We start from the raw sequence: 24,816 nt of genomic DNA on the forward strand, positions 1-24,816 counted from the left end.
CAATACAAGGGATTGAAATGTTTTGGCCACAGTTATTCCAGCTTCATCGTTTGTATTCAATCTTCTCTTTACATTTTCGTCTATTATTTTGTAGGATATAACATGGCGTATCCTCTTAGGGCTTAATGTATGGTTGTGCTCAAAACAAATACTTGTTATCACATATTTCCTTTCATTCCGAACAACAATATTAATCTTTACTTTACAATCTGTCTTCGTTAATTGTCTAGGCTGATGAAACTTATTTTTTGTCTTCGATTCTTTCATAGAACTTTTGGCACAACCAATGCTGAAATATTTCCCCTTACCACCTACATTTTTGCTCCCTAACTTGGTAATGCCGAATCTAGTTATGTGGGCATATGATGTGTAGATATCAAAAAGTTGTTCTTCGAAGAAAAATGTCATTCCAACACTGGGAATGTGAATGCAAAAATTAAGTGTAATCGTAAAACTACGTTCCGAAACAACCCTTTCAAGCCCCGAAACAACACTTTCGAGTTCTAAAACCACACTTTTAGGTCCCGAAAGGGTGGTTTCAGGACAAGAAACCACGTTTCGGGACAAAAAAAATACGGTTTCGGGACAAAAAAACATTCATGTTGTGTCCCGAAAACACCCTTTTGGGTCCTTAAACCATAGTTTCTAGACATGAAACCATAGTTTCGGGACAAGAAACATTCATATTGTGTCCCAAAAACACCATTTTGGGTCCTGAAACCACACTTTCGGGACATGAAACCACGGTTTCGGGACAAGAAACATTCATATTATGTCCCGAAAATACAATTTCGGGTCCCGAAACCACACTTTCGAGACATGAAACCACGGTTTCAGGACAAGAAACATTCTTATTGTGTCCCCAAAACACCCTTTCAAGTCCTGAAACTACACTTTCGGGACAAGAAACATTCTTATTGTGTCCTGAAACGACCCTCGTGGGTTTCGATACTAGCATTTTTTTTAACCATAAATAATCAGGTCCCGAAACCATAATTTCGGGACAAGAAACCACCCTTTCGGGTCCCGAAAACATAATTTCGGGATAAGAAACCACCCTTTTGGGTCTTAAAACAACCCTTTTGAGTCCTGAAACCAGTTTTCTAGTTTAAAAACGACCCTCTTTGGTCCTAAAACTATCATTTCTTGTTCTAAAACCATCATTTCTGGACCTAAAATGATGGTTTCAGGACATTTTGAGACATTGAAATGTACATTTTTTATACCAATCAAGTACCTTTTGGGTTCAACAGGGGTGGATTTGTTCAGGTCTAATTCTTCATCTACTATGTTGTTCAAGTTCGGTGCTTCGGCAGTGCTGGTTTCCTGAAAGTTCAAACAGTCTGTAATCATACAAAAACGAACTGAATAAATCCTTAAATAGATCTGTAAATAACTAGATTTGTAAATGACTAGATCTATAAATAAATAGATCTGTAAAATCTAAACCCTAGATCTATAAAAACTAAAAACAAATAATCTAGATCCTTAAAAACGATAACATGGAGAAGTTTCAGAGAGAGAAAGAAATGCAGCCGGAGAAGAGAAATAAATGTAGCCGGAACTAATGAAGCTCTATTGGTGAATACTATTTTTTTTGTTTTTCTCTCTCCTAGCCACGTGGCAAGACCACGTAAGATTCGTGACTTTGTTTTCGCTAAGTTTTTTTTGGATTTATCATTTCTCTTAATTAATGGGTTGAGAGAGAGAGAGAGAGGGGTTAATTAATGGGTTTAGAGAGAAGGAGAGTTAATTAATGGGTTGAGAGAGAGAGAGTTAATTAATAATGTAGAGATGGAATGTGGGTAGTTTAAAAAAAGTAATGGAAATGTGAGTAGTTATTTTTTTTGAAAGCTGGGTAAGACAGAAAAGAGTTCCCGTAGTTCCCCGCCAAGAAAAAAACTCTTTAGATAAGAGAGAAATAAATAAATTGTTAGTAAAAAGAAGAATTAGTGAAAGAGGCTATTTCAAATATTTAAAATCAAAATTTATCCGGAAAACAAAATTAACAAATGAAATAAGTGATTAAAAAAGATTATTATATATATATATATATATATATATATATATATATATATATATATATATATATATATATATATAATAGTGAAGTTTTTATAGAATGATGCATTTTTTATCCGTAGTGTCATAGACTCGGTCTTTCTACTAATTATCTGTGCGACACTAGTTACGATCTTCGTGAGAATGAGTAAGTAGTCAACTTTATTTGAATCAATACTTGATGATTGCTTCAATGTACAGAAGAACTCTAGAGAGATAATACTTGATAATTACAAGTTAATACATTTAAGATATTTATAGAATTTATTCCAACTATCATATTAATGACACACTAATATAGGACATGCCTTTAACCTACCGATTAATAATATTTGATATTTTTCAAAGATCCTACTTAATCAATAATTTGATTTAAAAAATTATATAATGTATAAGGAATAGACAAAGTCAATATTATTTATAAAATCAGTTTGTTAAATCCAATTTATAAACTAAAATCTATTTTAAAATCTTAAATCAATTTTAAAGTTTAATTATAAAACATTTTTTCTCAAAACTAATTAAATATTTCGTTTAAAAGAGGTTAAATATAATAATAGCCCAAATTATTTCAATATAACTATTATCACCTTATTATTATATTAAAAATCTGAAATTAACTAATTTTGAAACCTGATAAACATATCAATGCTCCATAATTGTTCATTCCTGCAATAAGCTCGTATATGGATTTTGTATAACAATATGCTAGAGATTTATTAAAAATATTAACTATAAAATTGAGGAATAAAAAATAAATGTATACTAGAGTCCTCCATTAAATAATCATTGATGGAGGTAGAAGAAGACTATGATTATACGCTAAGAACGAAAACAAAACCCTAATACCATGTTAAAATATTATTTTCAAGTAAGTATTAGTACAATGATTTGTTAAATAAAACGAACATAGTTGATGTTGTTTCACAAGAAAACTAATTTTCTTTAAAATATCTACAAAACTGATTTGATTTATGTTTCTCCAATTTCTATAATTAGATTTGTCTTGAGAATTCTCAGAGCATTTACATTTTTAAGTTATTTCTAGTTTCCAAATAAAACTGCAGACTTTAATGAAGACATAAATGTTTTTACATGAACATATAAATATTTTTACATAAATGTGTTAATGGTTTTACATGAACATTTATATATAGTTAATATATAATTATATAAAATATAAAATAATTTAAATAATTTTTTTTAAATATCTTATAAATAAATTTAAAAATATTTTGTTTTACAAATTTATTTAAATATATTACAAATTTTTTTGAATATATTGTTATATATATATATATTTAATATATAATCATATAAAATAATTAAAATAAATTAATTTAAATATCTTACAAATGTAAATATCAATTGAAGTTTGCTTCACTTCTATCAGCGCTGTAAATATTGAGTGAAGCAAGCTTCACCTCCTAGTGCTTGTTTCACTCATTTGAGCGTTGTAAATACCTAGGTGAAACAAACTTCACTAACACTTATTTTTTTTTTTTTTTTTTTTTTGCAGACTTATATGAAAGCATAAATGCTTTTACATTAACGTATAAATGTTTTTACATAAATGTGTTAGTGGTTTTACATGAACATTTACATATATTTAATATATAATTATATAAAATATAAAATAATTTAAATATTTTTTTTAAAAATATCTTACAAATAAATTTTAAAATATTTTGTTTTACAAATTTATTTAAATATATTAAAAAAAAAATTGAACATGTTTTTTATATATATATATATATTTAATATATAATCATATAAAATAATTAAAGTAATTTATTTAAATATCTTAAAAATTTAATATCAAGTGAAGTTTGTTTCACTTCTATCATATAAACTGCTTTTACATGAACGTATTTTATATTCACCTGAGTGAATATATATATCAATCAGTTTTACATGGACACCTTATGTAAAACAGTGTAGACTGTCTCTTCAATGGTCATGTAAAACAGAGTGAAGCGAACGAAGCTTCACTCATTTCCGTTTCTGTTGAACCCGGAATAAAATACGGGTTTCGGGTTCTCTTTCTTCCTTTCAACCCAGTTTTAATTTATTAATATAATAATAATGCTGAGTTTTGATTGGTCCGCAACAGGGGACACCCAATTCAGTAGATCTTCTGATATGTCAAATAAGTGTATTTACGAACTATTTATTTAACCTGCGAGAATTTGTAGAAAAATAATAAAATTGAATTCAATAATAAAAAATAACTTTAGAGGGGCGATCTGAATCGTTAAAAGTAACCCAAATAACTGCTACCGACAAATCAACGGTGCAGTTTGAATTGAACAATGTAGAACCTTCTGGTTTCGTCGTCCGAAGCACCTTTTTTATACTCTGCTTTCCAATCAGATTGAATCTTCATTTGCACAGGTAAGTAATGAATTATAACTGATGAAAGTACTTTTCTTTGTATCAATCAGTTTGAATCTGTAATTCTTATGAGATATGGTATGGTGTTTGGTGTATTATTACTTTTGTTAGATCAGTAATGGAAATGCAGAAATGTTATCCAACTGTTAGCAACGATTACCAAAAGGGTGTTGATAAATGCAAGAGAAAGCTCCGAGGACTGATCGCAGAGAAGCACTGTGCTCCTATCATCCTGCGACTTGCGTAATCAATCCCTCTCTTTACCTCTGTTTTTGTTCTCTTCTTGTATTTTAATTTCATGATTGATGAATGATGATCATAGATGGCATTCTGCTGGGACCTATGATGTGAAAACAAAGTCAGGAGGTCCATTTGGCACGATCAAGCATCCATCTGAGCTTGCTCATGAAGCAAATAATGGTCTGGATATTGCAATTAGGTTGCTTGATCCAATCAAGGAACAGTTTCCAATCTTAACTTATGCAGATTTCTATCAGGTAAGCTCTTGGTGTATTAAGATATATAAGCTTGTGGGGTGTTCTTATCTTGTGTGATACCGATTATAGTTGGCAGGAGTTGTTGCTGTAGAAGTCACTGGAGGTCCAGATATTCCTTTTCATCCTGGAAGACCTGTTAGTGAGGATTCATATTTTTGTATATTGCTGATCATGATTCAATAATAGAATCTTCATATGTGAACATTCAAAACTTCTCTTTGACCTCAAGATAATAGAATCTTCATATGTGAACATATTTGTCAGGACTTATCTGAACCACCTCCAGAAGGCAGATTACCTGATGCCAAAAAAGGTGGGTGGCCTTGATACAACATTATCATTCATTTTTCTTAAATTACTGAATTTCATATTGGACCAATTTCATTCAGGAGTTAACCATTTAAGGGAGGTATTTGGTCATATGGGACTTAGTGATAGAGATATTGTTGCCTTATCTGGTGGTCACACTCTGGTATAATTTCAATCAGAAGTGGATTGGAATATGATTTGTCAAATAACATTTACTGATAGTTTGGTTGGTTGGTTTGCAGGGAAGGTGTCACAAAGAAAGATCGGGATTTGAAGGAGCTTGGACTAGAAATCCTCTTATCTTCGACAACTCGTATTTCAAGTACTATTACCATAACACATATATCAGCTTATTATTTCATTTGGACCAATTTAATTCTCATTTGATATTCTCCAACTTCATAACAGAGAACTAATTAGTGGTGAGAAAGAAGGTTTAATCCAGTTGCCATCTGACAAAGCTCTTTTGGAGGATCCAGTTTTTCGGCCTTTTGTTGAGAAATATGCTGAAGTTTGTACCTTTTTATCTTTTATCCTAGATGAATCATTTCATGTAAATGTTCTAAAACTGCCTAACTTTTGTTTGTTTGTTTTGGGTTCAGGATGAAGATGCTTTTTTTACAGATTATGCTGAAGCTCATTTAAAACTCTCTGAACTTGGGTGAGTTTAGTACACAACAACCATGTTTGTTTTGCCTTTTCTATAAACATTGTTGAATCGCTTGCAATCAATCTTAGATCCTTAATGGTTTGTTGTTGGTTTTAGATTTGCGGAAGGTCAATAAAAAAGCAAGAGAACTCGAGTTCGTGGAATGTCAATTGTTGCTATGTTTCCTTTTAAGTTGAGTAATATGTCCATTTCATAAGCAGTGTTATCATATTCTACATAAGTAAGCTTTCCTTTTGTATCTTTCAATAATAAACCAAAGTTGAGTGTCATGCTTGTTAAGTTTAAAAGTTTTCTAGAGTTAAATTTAGAATTGATGTTGTAAAAATAAATAAGAACTATTTGATTGTTCAATCTATATATAATAGTAATAGTAATAAAATAATTAATCCACTCTTTATTGGGATTGTGTAGATTATGATAAGATTAATGCTTTATTGATGGAGGTAGTACATCTTTAAAGCTTTTTATTATTTATTATTATTTAATATTTTAACTTGTTGGGTGACTAAAGCTTTTGGTTATAGGCAAACTTATGTGATATTATTTATTATCAAATGGTCATAGGCTAATGTTATTGACTATATCTTAAAACAATGTTTAATAATAACTAGTGTTTCAATTTAAAAAACAGTATAGACTTGTATTAAGCTTTTAAGTGGAATTTGGATACAAACTCTTATAGCCCAGTAAACTCAATAAATTCTACGCCTGAAGTTATAAAGGGGGCATGGATACTTCATCTCTTTCTGCTTAGTGCAGATTAGATAGTGATACATGTGGCTCTTAGCATTGTCAAGATCAGATTAAAAGTTTAACTTTGGGTTACCTTACAAAAATCGTAAAAATTATGAATAAAACGAGTGGATAAATATAAATTTTATCAATTTTTTATGAATCTGTATAAACGTCGTTTTGCCTGCTGCCTTCGTCTTTGGTGCGATCGCCGAAAGGATAAGAACAACTTTGATAGAACTCTGTCATGGTCAAATTTCTTGACCATTTGAACTGATTCCCAAAGTGAAATGATCACCCTATTTTAATCTATTTTAATGATCATTTTTCCTGCATTTAGGATGGTAATTACAATGGTAAGAATTAAAAATGTATATAACAATTTATAATATTAAAATAATTATTTGAATTTTTTTCCAAATAAATAAAATTAAAATAATTAATTCCAAACTCAAAACCTAATTAAAACAATTAATTAGATTAATTATTATGATAATTAAAATAAATTAATTAAGGAAATGGTCAAAAACAAACAAATAAAATTATTTGAAATAAATATTGTACTAATTTATTTTAAAATAATTTAGAAAAAAAATCAAAAAATCAAAATAGATTAAAGATGAAGTAAAGTAACTCATTGTATATTCCAAAATTTATGTAACCTTTAAATATGAAAAAAAATTGATAAAATATTTGATATATTATTTTAGTATTTTGTATTTAAAAAAATTAAAATTAAAGGTAGAAGGATGAAAGAAAAATTAATTTCAAATTCTTAAGTTTTAAAATAAAAAAATTTATATAGTGATTCTGTGTCGCAGAAATGGTGAAATAGACCCTTAAACTTCAACTAAATCCTAGCTTCAAAGCGAATGGATAACAATCAGAAGCAATCTTTCTTTTTTAAAATATGAAATTTTGTTGTTGTTTTTAGATTGACTGACTCCGTTTAAAAGGCAAAATAATCCCTTACCACGATAATCATTTTTCATACATCTATTCGTGAAATATATTCTTAATTGAAAATTTCAGAAAAACTTATGTCAACCTCATTAAATTATCAATCTCATAAATTCTGATTAGAGAATTAGTTATAGGGTTAATTATAAAATCTGTTTTATTGTTTACTTTTTGATATTTTGAACAAAAGAATAAATTTTCCACATAAAAGTAAATAAATAAATAAAATAATAGTTTAAATAAACAAAAGAATAATTATATTTAGAGTTTAAATAAAATGATTACCGACCTATTATAATAAATGTTTAATTTATTAACATTAAACCTTTTTTTCATCGTTTTTTTATAGATTAATAAAACAATATAACTTTTTGGAAGTTTATTTTATGAACTTAATTTGAAGTATTTTTTTTTTTGGTTTTAAAACGGTGCATCACACAAATATTCTCCTAGTTTAATTAATAATTATGATTTAATAAACAAACTTTAGACCCACATTTTCAAGTTTTAACTAATTTGCATAAATGTGAAATAACAAGTTATTAGAGCTTTTTATCATCCTCAAAGAGGCAAGACCCTAATTTAGAGTATCCTATTCTCAAACAAAATATATGTAAAGCTTTTTTCTTTTAGATTGTAATTTAAATGTAAAAAATATGCTCTAATCTTTAATGTACTTTTTTAGTCATGCTTTAACTAGGGGGAATTTGAGCAAATATAACTCTAAAAACAGGGTGAATTGCGTTTGGTGAGAGTGAATAAATTAAATAGTGCTGGTGACCCCCTTTTTTTTTTTCTGACGAAAATGTCCCTATTGCGTCACCCATCATCAGGTTGCGTGACGCAATTTTTTATTTTTTTATTTTTCAAAAAATTTTAATTATGAAATTTTTTAGACGAAAATGCACCAGTAGCGTTACGCAATCGCGAGACGAAAAAAAAAATCCGGTTGCGTCGCGCAACTGGAGTTGCGTTACGCAAAGGTACAATTGTCATTAAAAAAAAGAGGGTCACCAGCGTTATTTAAATTATCCACCCTCACTTTCCTCATTTCACCGTAGGGTCGTCTGCTCAAATTTCCCTTACTTAGCTTACAAGAATGAATAAAGATTCCAATAAATTCAAAATGAAGATCAGTCAAGATTGGACAGTAATGTAGTTTCCATGTGACCATTATTCATTATCATCATCATGTAAAGAAGATCATGAGAATGAAAGCACCTCAAGATTGAATTAATTGAGTCATCATTCAGTTGATGATGATGATGATCATAGTAACCTAATAGATGGGAGGATGATGAAAAACATAAAAAACAGTTTTCAATTGAGAAGGAAACATTATAACTGATAAGATTATTAATGAATAACATTATCCAAGGAACAGCCATAAGCTTGAAGAAATATACCTTTATCCATACAAAATCTAAGATTCTTTTTCGCTATCTGTTTCGCTATCTGATTTCCACACTGGTGGCCTCCACCTATTTGTATTGGCTTCCAATGGAGGGAGATCGTCATCATCATCGCTGTCTTCTTCATTATCACTTGATTTCAATTCTTCATCTACCTGCAACAATGTAGTTTGTTCTATGCTAGCATTTTTTGTATCTTTCGGTTTGAATACTTCTGGCCTGCATCATAGACGAAACATCAAGCATAAGCATGAAGTTTTTTTCTACAAGCTATTAAGAAACAAATTTGAAGAAATGTCTGTTTTTCATAGTTCATATGCAACTGAGGCATATGAAATCTTTGGGAAATAATATGAAGGAAATAAGTTCATTTTCCTTCCTCAACTTGAATCAAAAGCAAGCTTTCTGGCTCTAGTTACTTAACACTGTCATTTTTTGTCTTGGCATTTTAGAAAGGAAATATTTTAGCCAAGAATTGGATTAAATAGCTTAAAAAATAGTGTATGAGTTGACAAAAAAACGAAGTAATTTGAGCCATTTTGAGAAGTGCAGAAAGCAAACCGAGCTTTTGATGTAAGTTGAAGTAAGATGAACTAGTTTAATAGAGGCCAATCACAAAAGATGCAACATTGGAATGATATTAAGATGCTTAAAAACCCCTTTTTTCTTTTTCCTAATATGAAAGGTTCGAAGTCCAAAATTTAGAAAGCTAAGAAAGAAAGAACAAAGAAACAGGAAAAGAAGAGAAAATATTATGATGACGCACCATGCTGGAGCGTTTTTAAGATTTCGGACTTGTTCATGAAATAGGACTTGAGAAACAACGCACGAAACTTTTCCACCCGATTCAATTGCCTCCTCTCTTCCACTTTCATCAACAACAACAAAGTTCCCTGATTATTGGTAAGATGGCAATGCAAAAATCCACTTCTAAATTCAGCCACAATATATAATAATGGTTCAAAGCGAATAAATAACTTAAGAACCTTGAAAGACAATATTTAGAAAGAACAGACTTGGATATCATTTGAAGCCACAATTCTAGATCATTGACATCTAATCTAACTAATCGAACAATTAGGTCACATCTTCGTCCAATTTGTTTGATAATTTCTTAGCCAAAAGAATGATATAAGATGAAGGAACACTAATATTGTGGCCAGAGTATGATATAAAAACAAACCTATCTTTGTCCACATGCTCTTGAAAAATTTAGCTGGAAACCGTGCTAGAGCTTTATCACCTTTATCATCCATTACCTTTTATACATATAAAGAATAATCAACTATTTGATCAATTTGCAAAAGACCAAATAAACCCTAAAACCATTGAAAGAGAAGAAGGAGAGTACCTCAATGAGATTGGAACCTCGAAGTGAGACGACTTGCATTATGCTCTGGCCTTGTTGAAGAGTGAAATCCTCCTGCTGAGCTGCTTGCTTCAGATTCTTTCTTCCTCCTTTCATGGCAATTCACTTGACACGGTTTTCCCAATTGCTTTGATAGATTTCAACAATGGAAAGTTAGATAAATGTCGGTGTTTGAAGGCAGAGACAGGCCAAAATCTGCATAATAGAGCAATTAATGATGAAACAAGTTTGGAAGAAGGGTTTCAAGCAGATATCTTGATGAAGAAGATAGGATAGATTCTCTACAAAGTAGTATCCATTAATTCAAAATCCGACATAGACTTACTGCGTATCTTCTTTGTGAGAGAGGAAGCCGCCGGTAATGGTTTGTGCCGCCGTTGTTCGTTCGGGGAAGAAGAAACCAAAGAGATTTTAGGGCTTATTGGCATTCTGATTTTGTAGAAGGAACTTTATTACTCAATTAAAATTAAATTAAGTTTAATGAAAATTTTATTTTAATTAAAAATCTATTTTTAAGTAATTTAATATTTTTTAAATTACTTAAATAGTTTAAATAATTAATTTTAATTTATAAAAATTAATATTAATATATATTTTAAAATTAGTTAAATATTTAAAATAAAAAATTAATTCTATAAGTTTGAAAAACATACTTCTTTTTTTAATGCTATATCAAGAAATCCACAGTTTTGACGTAAAATAGTATGAGTGAATTTGTTTTGAGTGTTGATTTTTTTTAAGTAAAAACAAATTAATTATACAATTTATCTCATTAGTTACTAAGCCTTTTGCTTTTATTTAAAGTAATGATAGACGTGCTATACACTATTACCGACCACTTATCAATTATCGTGATTTTTTTTACCATCGCTTCGACAAACCAACCACTAATTATACAATCTACATCTTATATGGTGATTGACCCCCTCATATCACCCACATTTTTCACATGCTTTTTTTTTATCACAATTGACAAATCAACCAATCTCAATCAACTCTAATATCGTGAGCTCTCACATTTTCATATTTCGATCAATCAAAATTTCATTCATATTATTTTTAACCACTTATATCTCATTTATTACCAGTCTCTTATCCTCACAAATCTCACATCTCATATCAGGATTTTTACCCTTACCGCGACCTCTTTTACTATCAATTGACCTCTTATCTTGTGACTAAATTTTTTTCATATTTTTCTTTATCCACTCAGAAAATCATCCACAAATCTTAATCAACCTTTAATCTTTTGACCTCACACACTTTTACAATTCGATTAATCAACATCTCATTTATATATTTTAACCACTAATATCTCATTTATTACCATCATCTTTTATATTACCGCGACCTCTTTTTTTACCCCTACTTCGGTAAACTAACCATCAAATTTCAATCGACATCTCATCTCGTGACCACACACACCTCTTTTCCTCGTCAAACCAACACTAATCCCTCAATTGACATCTTATCTTGTGACTCACACTTTTTTATATGTTTTTTGTCCCTTCAACAAATAACTCACAAATCAATAATCGACCTATAATCTCGTGACCTCACACACTTTTACATTTTGATCATTCATCTCATTCATATATTTTTAACCACTAACATCTCATTTGTTACCAAACACTTAAATTATTCCCCACTTCCGACAAACCAACCACCAAATCTCAATCGACATCTCATCTCATGACCTTATACATACTTTCACACACCTCTTATCCCTCGTCAAACCAAACATCAATCTCCCGATCGACCTCTCATCTTGTAACTCACATTTTTCCATATGCCCCTTTATCCCATTGATAAACCACACACACGTTTATACTTCGGTCAATTAACATCTCATTTATATAATTTTAATCTTCGATATCTCCTTTTATCATCGGCTTCTTATCCCGAAAAATTAACCACAAATCCCCACCTCACATCTCATCATATTTACCCCCATTTTAACAAATCAACAACCAATCTCCCAATTGATCATTTCAGTCAATCAACATCTCATTCGTATATTTTAAACCACCAATATCTAATTTCTTAAGAAAACCTTTTATATTTACTCTCACTTCAGCAAACCAATCACCAAATCCCAATCAACATTTCATCTTCGTAACCTCACACACTTTTACACACCTTTTATCCCCTCGATAAACCACCCACCAATCTTAGTCAATCTCTTGTGACTCACACTTTTTCATATGTCTCTCTATCCACTCGGAAAACCATCTACCAAAATTTAGTGAACCACTTGTGACTCACACTTTTTTATATGCTTCTTTATCTCTCGACAAACAACCCACAAATCCTAGATGACCTCTTACCCTCACTTCAACAAATGAACAACCAATACTAATTGATCACACATCTCTTATACCTCGTCAAACCAACCTCTAACCCCCAATTAACCATCATCTTGTGACTCACACTTTTCATATGCCTCTTTATCCCCTTGGTTGACAAACCACCCACCACTCGACCTCCATCTCGTGACCACACACTTTCAAATGCTTGTTAAACCAAAAAATAAATCTAATCTCACCCTTTCACATGCCCTTTATCCTTTGTTTAAAAATTGTGCAGTTTTTGGAATTCGAACCCTAGTCTTAAATATAAATGTGAACATCTCAACTGCTGAACCACTTGAGATTGTTAAAATAATTTTATAATTTTGTGTATGTATATATATTTGTATTTAATATTTAATACAAATTTGTTAATTAGTCAACATCTTGTGATTTATATTTTTTCATATGTCTTTTTATTAAGTTCGAAACTTATATATATTATATTTAATTTTATTTTTAATCATTTCAAGTTTATGACAGGTCAATCAATGATCCGACCCAAGTATCCATTTACTCACATATATATCTAAATTAATAACATTCTCGACCCAATAAACCAAGAAAATTCAAATTAAGCATTATTATATATATAGATTAGTTACTTAAAAAGTTAACTTATATTGTTAGAAATGTCGTATGTTCATCAAATTTGGTGTTAAATTAAAAAAATAAAGTCTTATTAGCTTAGTTGGTTAAATGGTCGCACTTGTCTTGCAAATTCGAAACAAACTAAACAAATTCAAATTAAACACTAATATATATATATATATATATATATATATATATATATATATATATATATATATATATATATATTAGTTAGTTAAAATTTAACTTTTTATGTTTAAAAATATCACACGTTCATTAATGTTTAATTTTAAAATATAAAGTCTTATTAATTTAGTTAGTTAAATAATGGTTAGGTTACAAGTTTGCAAGTTTATAACATACCTATATCATTTTTTATTTAACTTTTAACGTTTTAAATGGATAGTAGGTCACTCATAAATTAAATATTATATATATATATATATATATATATATATTATAATATTTATATATTATATAATATCATTTATTAATAATTTCTTTTTTTTAATTAATTATTTTTTTATTTTTTTTCTCATTATATATATAAATTAAATATATTTTTATTATATAAATATATATTATCTTTCTTAATTAATTTTATATATTTTTTTTATCTCATTATATATATAATTATTTTTCTCTTTATCATCCTATAAAATATATATTTTTATTAATTATTTTTGTATTTATATATAACACTATATTTCTTTTTAAAAAAAATATCTTCATTTATTTCTTAAATATAAATATATTTTCAATCATTTTTTATATATATATATATATATATATATATATATATATATATATATATTAATCAGATATTATTCATTGTAAAAACATATATTCTCTTTTATAATTAATTTTATATAATTACACTCTCATCCTATCAAATATATATTTTGTCTTATAATATTTTTATATTTATACATATAATATTATATCTCTTTCTATAAAATTCTCTTATCATTTAGTTTTTAATATTTAATATTTAATATTTAATATATATATATATTTTTTTTATTTGTTAATAATTATAAATATATATAATATTTCATATAAAATAAAATAAAATATATCTATTACACTAATTAAAAAACAATTTCTTACCTCATTTATTTGCACATATATTTATAAATATATTTTTTTCACCTAACTATTTTATTTTATCTCTCATTTTATATATATATATATATATATATTATCTTATTAAAATTTTATATATACACAGTATATATATAATATTATCTTATTAAAATTTTATATATATACAGTATATATATAATATATATAAATATTCTTGTTCCTAATAATTATATATATATATATATATAATAAAAACATTATATATCTTTACTTAATTAAAAAATCTATCATCTCATTTTTTTTATATATAATAACTGAATAATATAAATTTATTTTAAAAATAGTTTATCTCTTTTTTTCAATATATACTATTTACACGTATATGTTTGTTATAATATTTTTTTATTTAAAAAAAAAAATTAAAATCAATAATAATCTTACAAAAGTTCATCAAATTTTTTTTAACTAGATCTAAAAATTAACGAGAAGTGCATTTTTTTCCATCAAGTTTTCACTTAAAATATTTTATCTAATTTAATAATATTTTTCTTATTAAATAAAACAAATACTTTTTACTTTAATTTTAATAGTGATGGTGAGATAATTGACAAAAATATTAATTTTAAATAGATGATATTATCTAATGTGCTTGAATAAATAATAATTGTATATTCTCAAGGGGTTAAAAGTATTAGCCTTTTAGGCTTATACTTTTTTAACACTTTATTTTTTTATTGAATTTATCTTGGTTAGATGTATTTGAAATATTTTGATTATATTTTATGTTCTAAATAATCTTAATATTTTCATTGTTGTAAAATAAGTTTTTGGTAGGTAATCAATTAATTATAAATCATTATTAAAAGATTAATTATAAATAATCGGCCAAGAAAATAAAAACGAAAAAGAATTAAACGTTCAGTCAAATAGTCAGGTTGAGATCATGTTATTATTATTGAATTGTTTTTTCTGAAACAATAGTTTTGAATAGTTTTATTTATTTTTATATTATTTAAAATTAATAATAAAAAAGAAAAATGATTGGGAACACGACTTTGGGGAGCGACTCGTACAGCGAAAATGACCTCGCTGTTATACGAAAATGACTTCGCTGTTATACAAAAGAGACCTCGTTGTTATATAAAAGGGACGAGGTCTTTTTTGTATAATAGCGATATCACTTTAGTATAACAGCGATGTCACTTTCGTTATACGAGTCGCTCTCCAAAGTCGTGCTCCCTATCATTCCTCGATAAAAAAATTGATCTGTTTTAATGAATATTAAGTTAAATTTGGATAATTATTCTTAAGTGTAAAAAATAAATGTAAGCCCATCCAAATGACATGTAATTTAATATTTTTAATATTCTTCTAAAAGATTACTTACATATACAAGAATCTTGTGAGTTTACTATACTACATGTCTTGACGGAGATGAATACATGGATACTCCATTATTCCATTATTGTTAGAGGCATGGAGTCATGTAATTTAGACTTCTTTTTTATATTCCACACTAAACTAATAAATGTTGGTAATTCTATTGAGTAGATTGGAATCTTTCCGTCGGATAAGCGGGTACGAGCCATTTCTTGTAATTTCTTAGTGCCCACTAACTGAAGCTCCTTGGGACGATGGTTGTGTAAAGTATACCGTTTCTATCCCTTGATTTAGTCTCGGATACGAATTTCTACGTTTCGCCGACTTTTCAAAATGTTGAGATGTGTCTGAATAGCTCGTTAACAAGCCACGTCTCATATCGAGGACTAAACTGACGATGAATCTAATGGTTTCCATGCAAAATCTCGCTGTTACAATTTGAAAAATAAATGAGTGGTAATCGAACAAAATAACTATAAAGGAGATAATCGTAAACGCAAGCAAAACGCGTTATTCAAAATGATCGATTTATTGATGTTAACAACTTATACCTTTCTAGATCCTTCTAGTAGATTGCTTCAACAGATTGTGCAAAGGAAAATCAGTGAAGAAAGTGGTAACAAATTGATTACAATAGTTAGTATGGAAGAAGTTAGAAAAGCTGTGTTTTCGATGAAAGGGGATAAAAGCCCAGGGCCAGATGGTTTCAACGCGAACTTCTTCAAAGAAAACTGGGAAATAGTGGGTAAAGATGTAAGCGAAGGGGTTTTGGAATTCTTCCAAAACAGGAAAATGTTGAAGCAATGGAACGTCACAGTGTTGAATTTGATTCCTAAGAATTCAATTCCGGAAAAAATTCAGGACTTTCGTCCTATTTCATGTTGCAATGTTATTTATAAAATTATTTCAAAAATTATTTCGCAACGTTTGAAAACAGTTATTGATAAACTTGTAGGATTAGGGCAATCAGCATTTATTCCCAAACGCTCTATTTCCCATAACATCCTACTCATGCAAAGCTTATTGAATGGATATGGAAAGAAAAACATATCGCCACGTGTGGCTTTCAAAATTGACATTAAAAAAGCTTTTGACTCGATCAAATGGGGATCAATCCACGAATTCCTCCTTGCTGCAGGTTTTCCAATTATTTTCATTGATTAGATTATGCAATGTGTTTCCACTCCTCACTTTGTTGTGAGCGTGAATGGTATTCATGGAGGCTTTTTCAAGGGTGAAAGGGGAGTAAGGTCTATACATCAATGAGGACAAAAGTCAGGCTTTCTATGGAGGGGTTAATGAAGAAAGGAAAGAAAACATTTTCAATATTATGGGAATCAAGGAAGGTGAACTACCCGTGAAATACCTTGGAGTACCCCTGTCATCAAAACAACTCCGATACAATCACTTTAGACAACTGGTAGAAAAGGTTAGAAATTCTGTTTTGGGTTGGGCTACGAAAAAACTGTCTTATGCAGGTAGAATCGAGCTCGTTAAAAGAGTCATTTTTGGAATTATTGGCTACTGGGCACAACAGATAGTCATCCCAAAGAAAGTAATGGCTGAACTCGATAGAATCATGAGAGACTACATATGGGGAACACAAGGCAGAGGAGGAAAAAAAGTCAAATGGGAGGATGTTTGCACTCCCATAGAAGAAGGAGGACTAGGAATAAAAAGTTGTGTTGAATGGAACAAAGCCCTCACCATCAAGAGCTTATGGGAGTTGGAGCAAAAAGCGGACTCCCTATGGGTCAAATGGGTGCATACAAGATTTATGAAAGAAGAGCAGAGTATCTGGACACTAAGCATCAACGAAAGAATGGCATGGTCATTGAAGAAAATCCTAAAAACAAGAAAAGATGCCTTTCAAATGGTGAAAACCACAATTGGAAATGGAAGAGGGATACTATTCTGGCATGATCCTTGGCTGGATAATATTCCCATTATATTCAAAGAAGAAATGCAAGGAAACAGAGTTAGAAGAGAATACATCAAGTACTCATTTAGAGACGTATATGAAGGTAGATGTGATTCACTTTTGAGGCGTATTCCAGAAGGTGATAGAATCATAAACCTAATGAGGCAGAAACAACTCAATGAAAATAATGATGAAATAAGCTGGAAAACAGAAAGCAATGAGAAGTTTATTACAGGAAAGGCATGAGAAATTGTTAGAACAAGAGGACAGGAGGTAGATTGGCATAATGTGGTATGGTCTCCAAAGATTATTCCTCGTCACCAATTTATTCTCTGGCTGGTATACAGGAAAAGGTTGACAACAAAAGACAGAATTCGAAAATATATAAACATTCCTGATATCAACTGTGTCCTATGTTCGGGAGTTGAGGAAAGCATAAACCATTTATTTGGGGAATGCTCTTTTGTAATACAAATCTGGAGGATGTATGCTGCAAACATGAACATCATCAACTTTCCAAGAATATGGGAAGAAATCCAAGAGTGGATGAAAAATAAAGCAAAAGGAAGATCCTTCTATGTAAGTATGTTGAAATGCTACTTTGGAGCAGTAATCTACAATATCTGGAAAGAAAGAAATTCAAGAACTCACAGTGGAAGAAGTAGAACCGCTGAAGATATTTGGAGAGATATAACTTCAGATGGTAATGCACTCATTCAATCCTAGAGAGGAATCGAAAGGAATGAAGAGAATAGAAAGCTCTGCCATATATGGGATATTTCGTTTGAGAAGGTCGCAAGTAGAATAAAAGTAAAAACGATGTAGGCGCTAATTGATTATTGTTATTGTCTGTAATTCAATTATTGTTTCATTGTCAAATCTAGAAATTGTCTAGATCTGATCTTAAACTTTTGTATTTTTTTCCCTCTTTTGGGTTTTTTTAATGAAATGGCACTAAGCTGTTTTCCCAAAAAAAAGAAAATGACAGACACATAATGAAAACTCAGTGTCACGTCTCGAAGTTGAAAATGTTATTTAGCATGGTTGTGGAAAATGAGGCTTCTTTCGAGGATGTAACACTTTGAGAGGTGTGCGGCTAGAGAAACTCAGTTGTATTTATACATCGAGTTAGGGTTTCCTTCTAGTATGCGCATGGGCCTTGTCGGCCCAATTTTTTTTGGGAAGGTCAATTTAACTATATTCACTTGTTCTTATGTGTTTAGGCCCATTTGACCCATTTGATTCTTCCTATTATTTTTTAGGATCGATTTTTTATCAATCATTTTACGTACCAATGTATGTATTTATCTCGAACTTAGTAGATAATTCAAATTTAATTAGTTTCTTATTAGCTTTGTAAAGATAAAATTACTAACATTCTTCTATTTTTTTTCATCCAGACGTACACTTATACAGTTATACTTATGTTAGAAAATTTAATTTCATTAACGTACTATTTTTTCAACATTATATACTTTAACATATATTAGAACGGGTTGCGTGAGTTGGTTAACAATTGTGATAGTTATAAATATATCGAATTAATTTTTCCACAAATAATAATAATAAAGTTCATGTCTCAATTATATTTATTATATAACGAAACCCTATTATAAAGATAAATAAATAAATTATATTTTTTTTATTTTCACTTAAAAAGAGATGGACAATAAAAGAAATAAGCAATTATAAATTAAATAATTTCAATATTATAAATTATGAAGATATGATTATAAGATTTCCAAAAAAGGTTATCTCTTCCACACTCATTGAGAACATTTGGATATTTAATTTAAGTGTTCATCAATATGAATTAACATAAATAAAGATTTATTTTTTTTAAAAGGTAAGACATTACAATGTTCTAATAGAAACAAAACATAACAATTTAAATGGATGTTAGAATTTGAAATATATTGATAACTTTGGTGGAATGAGAATAAAAATAAACTTAAAATATATTCATATTAAAAACAAAATAAATTTATGATATATTTTATACAATTTTCAAATTAACATTAAAGTATATTTTATATCCATAAAAGATGAGATTTTCAATTAGAATGAATATGGGATCTTCTATTATTTTTGTGGCCATAATATGGCCTCAAATTTATTACATTATAAATGTTTTATTTTAAAGTTTTTTTATTAAAATTTATTCACTTATACATAAAACAATTAAAAACTCTAAGTTCCTAAAAGAAAATTGGGAAAATACTTTCCCGCGTCAAAACTCATTAGTCTAAGTTCTTTGGTTTGATGGGCTTCGCAGAAACGAGGGTGTCATTCTTCAACCATAGACTCGTGAGAGTGATTTAGATGGGAATTCATAAATTCTGACACGGTTGTACCCAACAAAAAAACAAAATACAAGTTTTTGGATGTTGAGGCATGGGAATGAATCCGACATTAGATGTGGATCATCAACAAAGAATTACAAGGAGTTATAATTAGTAATTGTTACTTACCTTAAACACACAAGACCTAAGACAGTGCAAAAATACGTTAGGACGGGTATGTATTAGGGATCTTGGAATCATTTTATTCATAAGGAACAATAAATAGAATAAAATGTGTATTTGCATATTTTTTAAATTGTTTAATTATATATATTTTGCAAAATTTTAAAGTTGATCTGTATGTCATTTAAAATATTTTAGAATATTAATATTAATTTTAAAATTCTTTGTGTTCAATTGTTAAGAAAAACAAGTTTCAAAGCATACTTATAAATACTGAGGACAATATTACGGAACACAAGAAGAACGAGATTATGAGTTCCACTTCAAGTATTTATGTTATTGAGATTATAATAACCAATATTCAATATTCTCATATTAGATAGTGGTCACACTTGGTATTAGATATTGTATGTGGTGCTCACATTATATCAAATGTGAATAAACTAAGAAATAAAAGATATGTGAAGAAATGAATATAAACCTGCAAGTTAAAAATGGAACAAGTGTTGCTGCATTTACCGCTAGTAAAAAATGACTTTTAAAGAGGGTAAGAACTCTCGGTGAAAGCTAATATTCTCTTGGTGATAATTTTCAGTGAGGGCGACAAACGCCCTAGGAAGGTGTCGGTGATATGGCTGTCAGTGGAGAAAAAATTAATATCACCGAGAGTATTTGTCTCCCTCGAAAATAATTAAATTGTTTTACCGAGAGTAGAACCAATGCTCTCGGTGATAATCAGCCTTTTAAAAAAAATTATAATATGAAATCTCAATCCCAAACTCTTATATTTTATGATCCAACAAACTAACGACGTCGTTTTAGGAATACCAGTCCAATTGTAGAGAGGATTTGGAGTGGTTTGAGTCCATTTTGAAGATGTTAGGTTAGATAAGCTCGCAAGAAGTGTACCTTGTAGATTTTGGTTTCCAATTTGGATCCGAAAATTAATACATACACTGATCATTAAGATAATCTCCTGGCCATATATCTTCATCCAGTTTCATAATACTTTGAATTGAATGAAATGAAATATAAAAAGATCTTGAAACAGTATATACTTCTAAAGATTTCTTTTAACATATAGGAGATCTGACAAATCTAAAAACAAGAGAAGCTTTTACAACATTGCCAATCGAGATCTGATGAACACATGAACCTTGTTCTTTATTGATCGATGATAAAGGTCCAAAATAAAAGCGTAGTTATCACGACTATGGCTGCTTATACCTAATTTTCGAATTCCAAAAATGGATCGAGTATCATCTGATGTAAAAGCTTTTAGATCTTATAACTGAAGACGATAAAAAACTCTTTCGCTACGTTCCTCCCTTTATTCATTCTCGTTTGAATGTTTAACCCGTTATTAGTGTTATAGTATAATATAATATATTTGTAAGATATGATCACAATATTATAAATTGTGATAATATCAATATTATATTATTTAGTTTCCTTATTTGTTAATTATAATGTCTATAATAGACATAACCTTTGTAACAATTTATAATAATTCAATACAATCTTTCACTCTTCATTCTAACATGGTATCAGAGCCTTATTATCGTTCTTGAGTTAATCAAGTGATAGTCTTCCGTTGTCTCCATCAATGATTACCTTAACCATTGATGGAAGGCTCTTATAATTTAATATTAATATAATTTTTGTCGGTGGTCTTAAGCAACTTATCTAGGGTTTTGGATTTTATTTTAATATATTTGTTTTCGTTTAGTTGAATTGGAGATTTTGGTAGCTTGGTGGAAATGAGTTTGGTTGTTTAGTTCTTAAGTGAGGAGGGTAACTTGGACGGATCGAAGGTTGATTTGATTGAATTAGCTGGTTTAGAAGAATGTTGGTTTTATTATTAGTCTTGGAGGAGAGAAAATTGGAAGTGAGTTTTTGACACTTGGTTTGATTGGTCTTTGTTTGATTGATCTTTGTTTGATTAATTTTGGTTGTTTTGTTGAGTATAGGGAGTTGAATTTGGTTTTGTGTTTCCCTATGTCTATGAAACTTAGTTTGATTGATTTTGGTTTTGGTTGTTTTATTGAGTATAAGCAGTTGAATTTGGTTTGGTGTTTCCCTATGTTTGTGAAACTTGGTTTGATTGGTTTTGGTTTTGGTTATTGTTGAGCATAGGGAGTTGAATTTGGTTTGTGTTTCCCTAAGTTTGTAAAGTTTGATTTTGGTCTAGTTTGGTTTGGTTGTTGTGGGTTGTTGATTTCAATTTGGTTTTTTAGAGGAGTTTGTGAAACTTGGTTTGATTGATTTTGGTTTGGTTGTTAATTTTGGTTGGTCTGAATCGAAGAATAGTTGATTTTTTGGTGGATGGTCAATGGATTAGGAAGAAGAGAGAAGAGAAGGAAGAGAAAAAGATTAAGAATGACGTGTAACATCTTATTTTTCGCGCTTTCGTTTTTTGACTGTCAAACTCTAAATGCTTATTTTTGTTGGATCGTGAGTTTGAGTGGGGATGTTAGAGTATAATATAATATATTTGTACGATATTATCACAATATTATAAATTGTGATAATATTAATATTATATTATTTTGTTTTCTTATTTGTTAATTATAATGTCTATATAATAGACATAACCTTTGTAACAATCTATAACAATTCAATACAACATTTCTCTCTTTACTTTAACAATCAGTAAGAATAAATATACGATTATATAACATAGACCACGGAGAACTCGACGATTCGATGTTGGTTTTCAAGTTCTGCATTGCAGATGCATAAGTATGTGAATCTAATTAGAAAGATGATAAAAAGGAAAAGGACTTTAAAGAAATGTAGATGGAAGAAATTTGCTGAAATGAAGAGGAAGAAGAGAGGAAGAAAGTGGGCGAACGTGGGTTAATTTAGGGCAAAATAGATTATTATCACCGAGGGCAACCCTTTTTTCTCGGCGATAGTAATTAATATTACCAAGAGTAACCCTTTGCTCTCGGCGATATTAATATTACCGAGAGTTTTCTTTCGCTCTCGGAGATAGTTCTTGATAATTGTGCTTATTTTACTAGTGTACCATATGAGATTTGAATATATATATTTATCTTCTATTTTAATATAGAACTGAATAATTGTTATTACTTTATTTGAATTACTAAAAATCTTATTTCGGTTATCATATAATATATTTTATAAGTTTTGGGTTTATCATTAAAAATGTAAATAGTTTTATTTTTAAAAATAATATTTTTCATTGCGAAATTTTCATAAGTAATATATTCTTTCAATTAGATAAAAATAGAATTATATAACATAAATAGTAAATAGAAAAAATAAAATAGTTTCATTGATATATGTGAATCATTTATGATGGACAAAATTACAAGGTCACCTTTCAAAGACGTTTGAAAGAGCTACTGAACTACAAGACGTAATACATACTAATGTATGCGGGTCAATGAAGATAAAAGAGGTAGTTATAGATAATTCATCACATTTACTAATGATATGAGTAGATATGAGTATATTATCTTATGTCACATAAATGAGAGTTCTTTGAAAACTTAAAAGAAATATAAAATGAAGTAAAAACTCCAAGTTGCAAAAAATAAAAATAAAAACACTTCGATTTGATCGTGGTGGTAAATATTTAAGCAACAAATTTGACTATTATTTGAAAAAATGTGTGATAGTAACACAATTGTCAGTCCGAGAAACACCATGGTTGAATGGTGTGTTTGAAAGGAGAAAATGACTTTGTGAGACATGGTCTAATTATTGATGAGTTTTGCTAATCTTCCGATATCATTTTGATGATATGCATTCACTACCGCTATACTTACATAAACAAGGATTCCGTCAAGAAATGTAGACAAAACCCCATATGAGATATGGATTGGAAATGTTCCAAAGTTGTCTTTTCTGAAAATATGGAAATGTAAAACTTAACATTGAAGATGTTGGGTCAAATTATTTTGACTAAGTGTCAAAGTATTTTGACTATTGAAATTTTAATGATGAGTGTGTATAAAACTTAATTTAAGTCGTCTAATCGTTTTTGGTGCAGGTGTATCGAAAACAGGTTATATTAGACTAAGTCTTAATGAGGTTCATTAGACTGATTGATCATTGGATGTATTGATTTAGACGTGCAGTTTAACAGACGTAGTTAGACGTGCAGTCGAACAGACATGTAGTTAGACGTGCAGTCTAATAGACGTAGTTAGACGTGCAGTCTAACAGGCGTAGTTAGATGTGCAGTCTAACAGACGTAGTTAGACGTGCAGTCTAACAAGCGTAGTTAGATGTGCAGTCTAACGGATACGTAGTTAGACGTGCAGTCTAACAAACGTAGTTAGACGTGTAGTCTAACGGATACGTAGTTAGACGTGCAGTCTAACAGATACGTAGTTAGACGTGCAGTCTAACAGATACGTAGTTAAACGTGCAGTCTAATAGACGTTGTTAGACGTGCAGTCTAACAGATACATAGTTAGACGTGTAGTCTAACGGATACGTAGTTAGACGTGCAGTCTAACAGACGTAGTTAGACGTGCAGTCTAACGGATACGTAGTTAGACGTGCAGTCTAACAGATACGTAGTTAGACGTGCAGTCTAACAGATACGTAGTTAAACGTGCAGTCTAATAGACGTTGTTAGACGTGC

At 29.4% G+C, this 24,816-nt stretch overlaps 2 protein-coding genes across 3 annotated transcripts; one reads left to right on the forward strand and one right to left on the reverse strand.

Moving 5' to 3' along the window:
- Positions 1-4,342: 4,342 nt before the first annotated feature.
- LOC124938097 (L-ascorbate peroxidase 2, cytosolic-like) lies at positions 4,343-6,198 on the forward strand. Of its 2 annotated transcripts, none has more exons than XM_047478474.1 (10): positions 4,343-4,455; positions 4,567-4,698; positions 4,778-4,952; positions 5,022-5,087; positions 5,217-5,265; positions 5,342-5,424; positions 5,504-5,583; positions 5,670-5,772; positions 5,864-5,922; positions 6,028-6,198. In XM_047478474.1, exons 2-10 carry the CDS (start codon positions 4,574-4,576, stop codon positions 6,044-6,046), a joined length of 759 nt encoding a protein of 252 aa, XP_047334430.1. In that variant the 5' UTR covers positions 4,343-4,455; positions 4,567-4,573; the 3' UTR covers positions 6,047-6,198. The 2 variants fall into 2 exon arrangements, with proteins under 2 accessions (XP_047334430.1, XP_047334437.1); XM_047478481.1 differs by having other exon boundaries at positions 4,419-4,455; positions 4,572-4,698.
- Positions 6,199-8,921: 2,723 nt separating this feature from the next.
- On the reverse strand, positions 8,922-10,819 carry LOC124938114 (probable RNA-binding protein EIF1AD). The gene is made up of 5 exons (XM_047478492.1): positions 10,730-10,819; positions 10,387-10,599; positions 10,219-10,294; positions 9,802-9,928; positions 8,922-9,254 (listed from the first exon to the last, which is right to left on the reverse strand). Exons 2-5 carry the CDS (start codon positions 10,498-10,500, stop codon positions 9,047-9,049), a joined length of 525 nt encoding a protein of 174 aa, XP_047334448.1. The 5' UTR covers positions 10,501-10,599; positions 10,730-10,819; the 3' UTR covers positions 8,922-9,046.
- Between the last annotated feature and the right edge of the window lie 13,997 nt (positions 10,820-24,816).

The sequence above is a fragment of the Impatiens glandulifera genome, chromosome 1 (genome assembly GCF_907164915.1).
Source record: "Impatiens glandulifera chromosome 1, dImpGla2.1, whole genome shotgun sequence".
In the NCBI taxonomy this organism is placed as follows: domain Eukaryota; kingdom Viridiplantae; phylum Streptophyta; class Magnoliopsida; order Ericales; family Balsaminaceae; genus Impatiens; species Impatiens glandulifera.

Excerpts from the sequence above, each read along its gene's own strand:
- LOC124938114 (XM_047478492.1), bottom strand. The coding sequence starts at position 10,500 with ATGAAAGGAGGAAGAAAGAATCTGAAGCAAGCAGCTCAGCAGGAGGAT. Across the intron at positions 9,929-10,218 it reads GAGCATGTGGACAAAGATAG|GGAACTTTGTTGTTGTTGAT; the intron begins GTTTGTTTTTAT and ends ACCAATAATCAG. Across the intron at positions 9,255-9,801 it reads CTTAAAAACGCTCCAGCATG|GCCAGAAGTATTCAAACCGA; the intron begins GTGCGTCATCAT and ends TCTATGATGCAG.
- LOC124938097 (XM_047478474.1), top strand. The coding sequence starts at position 4,574 with ATGGAAATGCAGAAATGTTATCCAACTGTTAGCAACGATTACCAAAAG. Across the intron at positions 4,699-4,777 it reads CCTATCATCCTGCGACTTGC|ATGGCATTCTGCTGGGACCT; the intron begins GTAATCAATCCC and ends TGATGATCATAG. Across the intron at positions 5,584-5,669 it reads TTCGACAACTCGTATTTCAA|AGAACTAATTAGTGGTGAGA; the intron begins GTACTATTACCA and ends ACTTCATAACAG.